Below are 7353 nucleotides of genomic sequence, written 5' to 3'. Positions count from 1 at the left end.
TAGCAATGACAGTAGAAACTATCTTGATTAGAAACTTGGACGTTTTCCCACCGATGGCGCCACTATATTCATCAAAATGTATCGGTAACGCCATCTATCTTGAATTTTTATTTTTAAACTAAACATTGGATGAATAAACTGTAAGTATGAAAAAGTTTCGTTTTGTCATGCACTATAAGGTGATATTTTTTTTAAAATTTGAGAGATTACAAAACAAACAAATAAAAGAGATTAATAAACAACCCAAGTCGTCGGGGAGTCTCTTAAATAATATTTATTCTTATTTTAAAATATATGCACAACAGCTTAGATGTTATTCACAGTTAGGTATTTCTTCTTTCTTTTTTTTTTGTTTTGATTTACAAGTATGTATATAATATATATATATATGTATGTATGTATGTATGTATGTATGTGTGACTGTGTGTATCTTTACAATTCGCAATGAGATAAATCTAAATTATCAAAGATATTACGACTGGATAAGTTTGTAAGAATTAAATTGAAAATTGTCTAACTAATCGGCCTTCCGGTACACCGTCAATAAACTAACATGAATTGATCACAGATCGTAGAACGTCGGTTCGATTTGTGTCAACATGCAAGAAAGACCTAGCATGTAATTATTATTTATCGTTAAATCGTTAATATTATCGTTTTGTATGGATTATATCTTTTATCTCTGCGCGTCGAATGGAATATGAGACGGTCGTTCCATGGAAACGAGCTTAATCCAAAGAGATTATATACTAGATAGAGTAGTAAGTCATAGCGTCATAGGAAACCTTGTAAGTGGAAATGTAAGATGGATAGAAAGAGAGAACAAATCGGGAGAGTATCTCCGTTTCTAAGGTTCCATGTTAGAGAAAGACAGGTGTCCACTCTTTTATTTCTAATTACAACTTATTCGTCCGACTTGTTTACTCTATCTATATAATCTTCTTGATTTAATCGCTTCTCCTCTTTTAACATACTTAACAATCCCTCGCACGTTACACATCAACAAGTTCCCTATCTTCATTCGAGTAATTCGTAAAATAGATTTATACTCTAATTTGCTCGTAGTTTTTTTCCTGTATCTTTTGTGCAATCGCGTAGCCATTGTTTCCGATAGGTCTTCTGATAACGAGCGATCCCAAAAAGTAGTCTACGAACAAAAATCGAAATTCTAGATACCGCGTTTTAATTTTCGTCATTCTCAAACCGTCTTACGAAGCAACTTTCACTAATTTCTTTAACGTTTCACCTGATGGATCTATGCTCTTTTTTTCTAAGAATTTCGACCTCCGTTGAGAAAGAATACGAATAAGATAGAAACTAAGGACAGGTTCTCTTTAGAGACGGCTCTGGAATGTTACTTTCTCCTTCGAAAATGGAAAACAGAAAACGATTCTTACTTCTGAGCTGATTTCCTTAGATTTTAGGCCGACTAGGAAAAACCCTCGACTCGACTAACCCTACGTCAAAGGAAACAATTTATTTGAGTCGCTTGAAAGTATAAAAATAATCGATCCACTTGAAAAAGAAATTTATTTTCTTCCCTCTCCGAGGACGCTGTCTCTACGGAGTTGAAATTTTTCAATTCCTTTTTTTTTTTCGAATGTCCGACGCATCCTCCCCCATTTCCTCGCCCGAAGCCCTCCCACGACAGATAACGAACCTCGCTGCGATAAGAACGAACGGAATTCAAACTCGACGGATATCGGTAGCAACATCGAAAACTGTGACGACGACGATAACGCAGTTAGATCGGTGCAGAAATAGTCGAAAGAGAAAAAACGTTTCGGTGTGACGTATAAAAACCAAAGTGTATTATTATTGAGCTGCGGGTGCTCGAGACGGATTCCTGAACGTTTATTATAATTCGTATGCGTCTGCACATCTGCGAACACTTTAAAAAAACAATCCGATTTCACCTGGTTCTCAAAGTCTTACACGAATTTCAGGCTTATTGGTAAATTGATCATTGATCGGAGATTGTATCAATCATACTTCATCGAAACCCAAATGTAACTCTATAATTCCATTGTGGAGTTATTATTTGTTCAAATTTGTGTAGCGAGATAAGACTCACGCAAGGCTCAACGCGGCTGATTTCGCTCAACTTATATTAACCCTGTGCGGGTTAAGTATTTAAAATTAAGTAATTAAAATAGACGATGGAAACTCACAACACCATTAAGATAAAAATGATTCTTACTCAAGCTACCTCCAACCCCGAAAATAAATCCTCGTATGACCGATGACTTCCGATCAATCATCCTCGAATCCTCTGTACAGGCAAATAGAGTCGAATACGATGGGCGCGTTCAAACGTTCGCAGTTGCCAATCATATGCGCGCGTGCACAACACGTATATACACGGGCTAATTATATTACATATGCAACATATTTATGTACATTAAACTATGGTCAAAATGGTTGAGTTGATATTTCGGGCCAGAACGCAGGCCTCCGCGTTTTGGTTGGCTCTCGATACTCCTAAACATGTGCACCTCATGTTCTATGTACATAATCGACCTGTTCGCGCGTAACTCCGCAGAGAAGATACTTTTCTAATCACAGATACATAGAAACCAATACATCTCCTCCGTTCCACGATCTCCCTGTTTCTCGTTCTGCTTGTCTTACGAAAATATATCCATCATTTCAACCTGATATTCGCAGCATGTCAGGTCATGAGATAATACCTTGTTCGTGGGACACGATGTTTTAACCATAGATATAATCTGATATCTCTATAGTGTTGACACCTTCACGTCTGCCCATTTTAAGTGACTGTTATTGCCATACGTTATACTGTATTGTAAAGTATTGAAATCATTACAACTTTTTGTTCAAAGACCTATTTTATATGAAATAATATATGTAAGTAAATATAACATGAAGTCTCTGAAGTTACCAATGTTATAGCAATTTCCATGTTTGAAAATGCCATTATCTTAGCGGGAGCAGACGTGAAAGTGTCAAGTTTCTTATCGTTAAGTTGTTGTCTTCTGTTTCACAAAGATCCAACAGTTCTGTACCCGAATGCTGTTTTAACTTGCAAAGTGATTTACAGAAGACAACCGTGCGATCAAAAGTATCATATCGAGGCCTGAGAAAAGTTCTGTTTCAACTTGCTGCAACTCCATCGCCCCAGCTCTTTCGCGATAAAAAATAACATAAAGACTTTACTCCTGGGATTGGCCCGACATTTCGACCAACAAAGCATGCAACACGCGAAACAAAATACGCTATGCTCAGGAATAATAATCTTATTAAAGTTTTCAAACAACCAGGTGTGCAAATAGTTTTTTCATTCACTGTGTACAGGATGAGTCATCTAAGATTTGTATCTAAAATATCTCCATTGCTTTTAATGATATAAAGACATGTCTTAGAAGAAAAAACTGGCTAGGACGGGATCATACTATGATAAACAAACAAATTAGCTCAAAGGCATAGTTTCCAAGATTACTGAGAACCACTTTCCTCTGGAGAAATATCTTGGTATCATTAAAAACAACGGAGATACTTTAGGTACTAATGGTGGTGACTCACCCTGTATATATCTCGTTTAAATATTAAATCGAACTGCGGGAGCAGGAGGGAACCACCGCGATATTGGTCGACCCGACCGTCGGGAAATGCGAAAAGTACTCGCGTACATCGGTTACAGAGAAAATATTCGAGTCCTCGAAGGGCGGTGGCGAACAATCGTGAGCATTGTCGAACCCTAAAATAACCAGAGATAAGCGTCGCGACATTCCACAGAGTATTTCTCGAGCATTTCCCGCGATCGCCTGAATAATTTGTTTAGTACTCTCGGCTCGCAGAGTAGGATAAAAATAGCTCGAAGTTCGCGAACATCTAGGGACGAAGGATCCAGTCCTCCTCATTGTTTAAAACGCTGCTCCGCGAGCTCTCGATAAATCTTTACTTAGAAATAGAACGCGACCTTCTCTTGAACGCGCAGAGGCTGCGCCGCGTTGCTTTCAAAAGTGAACGAGAACATCAATCCTTCGAGGTCCAGGATTTTCTCGCTTCGGTACATTCTTGTCGAGTCTCGCAAGGGATTCCGCGTGAACAGAGTTACAGGGATTCGAAGCGTTCCATTATTTCGCACGAGATCCTATTGATTAGGAATCGGTCTAGTCGAATAATTTAATATTCTACTCATACTCAAAAGGTAAACATGGAAATGAAATATTTATTTACTCGAGTATTTGAATATTTGAATATCATTACTCAAACATTTGAGCAATCCAATATCATTATTCGAGCATTTCAGCATTTGAATATTGTCACTCGAATATTTAAATATCATTATTTGATATATTGTTTGTACACAAGGTGCCGCGCGGTTGCATCACAAGTTCAGGTATTCTCAAACTACTTAAATCTTGTGTTTCTACTGGGAATGACAACATCCTTACCGTTTTACGGTAAATTCGATTGCGTTAGTTGTACGGATACTGAGCACAAAAACACTTGGTAGTACCTGCATCAGGTACTGGTAGGATGACATTGACGGTTCAAGGTCTATCGATTGGAAGTCTGCATCTATATAGCACCAACAAGTTTTCTGCTACTCGATAAACATATTTACTAATAATTACAACGATACCATGGATCTTTCCTGTAATTCAACGCATGAATTCAGAAAATCTCTGATCCGTGCTTTATATTGAAGACTACTCGGTACTATTTAATTTTGGCTGTTCTGTATTCTGATTTCATATATACATAATCCTTACTATCTTTCCTCCAGTTACTTTACTTTATATTTTTCTTATCTTGTACTATGTATTTTGTACTAAAGACTTTTCCCATTAAAAATAATAATAAAAATAATAATAATAACAACAACAATAATAATAGTAGTAGTAGTAATAGTAATAGTAGTAATAATAATGATAATAGTAATAATAATAATAAAAATAATGTTTGAGTATTCGAATATTAAAATACTTTAAATGGAAATAAAGTTTAAAGACGAGCGATGAACTAGGCGAACTTGATTTATAATCCACATCACAGTATTCAAACACTACGAATATCCAGATACTTAATTTCAGCGCAAATTATTCGAATACTTGAGTACTCGAATAGTATTCAAACACTCGAGTATTAAAATTACATTGTTATATTCGAATACGGAAAAATTCGACAAGTAATGCTAGTCTTGAGCTATATACGGAGGAACTTTGCGAAACACGGAACGATCGGAGTTTTCCGTAGTGAAAAAAAGAAATGAAATTTATAAGCGGCACAGCCTCTCTGCTTTCGCTATGTGACGGTACAACGGAAATTCCACGATAGCGCGTAATCGAACCACCGGAACTCTAATTGTCGTTCGAACGAACCTACATTGTGTACTATACTATCGAAAAGCGAATGACAATCACGACTAGAAGAAGAGTAGAAGAGAGTAACGAAAACTGTCCACAGCAATTCTACCAGGTCATTTCATAGGTCTTCAATGTTTATGTAAGTAAATTATGATGCCGGTGATAGCAAACCTTACCGAGACTTTGGTTTTATCGGGCGACAGCCTGCATAGCGTCTTCTCTTTTGTTAAGTTCGAAAAGCAGAGTATGCATAATATGAACTTTCTTCGTGATCGCTTTCGCCTGCAAAATATTAACCACCTTATTTGAACTCGCCGTAACGACTGATGGGAAACTGAATATAAACTTGCGATGGACGTCGTATGATTTGAACCGATAGGACTATGCTTATGCATCATACCCATCTGTGTATATAAATGCGCAAGGGACTTATGAAACGACCTAATAGAATCGAGAATATTTGTTCAGACCTGACAAGTACCTTTGGAGAAATGTAATTAATATCCGTACGGAAATATAAAGCTACAAAAATAGTCGAACTCTTCGACAGGCGTACGAACAAGCATATTCGTTCTCGAAGTTTAAGGACACATATAAAAAGTAGAAAGATTGATGCACCGTTTCACCTTTTGCGACCCTCTTCCCTTTTATCTGTGAAAATTCTGCAGAAGCAATATATAATAAATTATTGTGGTTTTCTTCGCTAGAACTGTGCAGCTATCGAAGATGATATTATCACTACACGTTGATAAATTTTATCGATTACAGCAAGATGTAAGAAACGAGGTGCGAGAAAGAAACGGGATTATCGATAATATAAACTATACAGGATGATTCTAAGCACTGAGACAAGCTGTAACTCTTATCTAAGTTGAATTCTGCAATGGAACCGATCTTTTAACGACTTCGCTTAAAAAAGAGCTTTATTCTAGTTTCTAGAATCAACCTGTACAAACAAAATAGGGGGACATTCTGCTTCTTCGCATCGCCAATCCATTCGAGCTCCATGCCGAGTGATCAATATCGTAAGCGTAAAGAGGTTTTGAAGAACGTGTAATAATGTCTTTAGGCTAAATCATTTTATCTTTTTGACTCGTCTAACCGAGAGTTGTTTGCTAACCGTCTCTCAGCGACGATCGCCGAATAGATTGTGCGCGTTGACCGTTGTTCTATCATCATCGACTCTAGGACGCACCCTTTCGAGTGACCAGCTTTTCCTCTTGCGATACTCCAATTAAAAGAATCCGAAGATTACTCCCTGCTGCCCCATCTAATGCTTCTGTGAAAGTATTCCTTCGTATCCTCGAATTAAGATGTGCTAACGTGTTCAAGCATAAATTTGGAAAAATCTCTGGTTCCTTAAAGTTTTATTATTTCTGCGTTCGAATCTCTCCGGTCCATGGAAAGCAATCCCTCGATCACCATAAATTTGTTTTATAGTCGTTACCTCGTGGTCTAACATCCATAGACGCCTTCGAGGATTCTGCAGCTTCAAGGACAGGACGTCTTAGTGTTTCTTAAACCAAGTCTTACATCAATCTCTGGTCAAATTCGATTCATGGTTCTGTGGAGCTCGTATTTGGTTTTGTAATGGTGGGAGGTTGTTACAAGCTTACTTCTCTAGCTCTATTTTCCTCCACTGGTTGCCGCTTGGAACCTGGGCAGGCAAAGACCAAACTTCGTTTCTATTCCTGTGAAGATGGGCAGAGCCACTTGGTAACCGCCTATGTGATCCGGGTTCGTTGATCGAATCTCTTGCGCCACACCTGTCGCAGGTACCTTGTGCTCCGATCCCGTAGGTCGACTGAAAACAATATTTCTTCTTTGTACACGTCCACTTTCAAACTGTTATTCTCTGGACATTTTTAGACGTTCGACACTTTCTGCTAGACATTCTGCTACCCTGGAGGGTCATTCGAATACTTTTTAGAATAACATTTCGGATTTTGCTGAAACTTGGATCTGTCGTAATCTTTAACGATATTGAAACAAATTTCCAGAGATTTCTAAAAATTTTGAC

The 7353-nt window shown here is 37.7% G+C and overlaps 1 protein-coding gene across 4 annotated transcripts in view; it reads right to left on the bottom strand.

Moving 5' to 3' along the window:
* Window positions 1-251: 251 nt before the first annotated feature.
* The window catches only part of LOC128891619 (calcium-binding mitochondrial carrier protein Aralar1), a 31357-nt gene continuing 24255 nt past the window's right edge, over window positions 252-7353 (bottom strand). For all 4 annotated transcript variants that reach the window (XM_054151248.1, XM_054151250.1, XM_054151249.1 and 1 more), the window contains one exon: window positions 252-7137. In XM_054151248.1, the coding sequence (XP_054007223.1) occupies window positions 6960-7137 (178 nt within the window). In that variant the 3' untranslated portion in view covers window positions 252-6959. The remainder of the gene's footprint in view (window positions 7138-7353) is intronic.

The sequence above is a fragment of the Hylaeus anthracinus genome, unplaced genomic scaffold, assembly GCF_026225885.1.
Source record: "Hylaeus anthracinus isolate JK02 unplaced genomic scaffold, UHH_iyHylAnth1.0_haploid 12002, whole genome shotgun sequence".
Lineage (NCBI taxonomy): Eukaryota > Metazoa > Arthropoda > Insecta > Hymenoptera > Colletidae > Hylaeus > Hylaeus anthracinus.
This window is presented reverse-complemented; position numbering and strand designations above follow the sequence as displayed.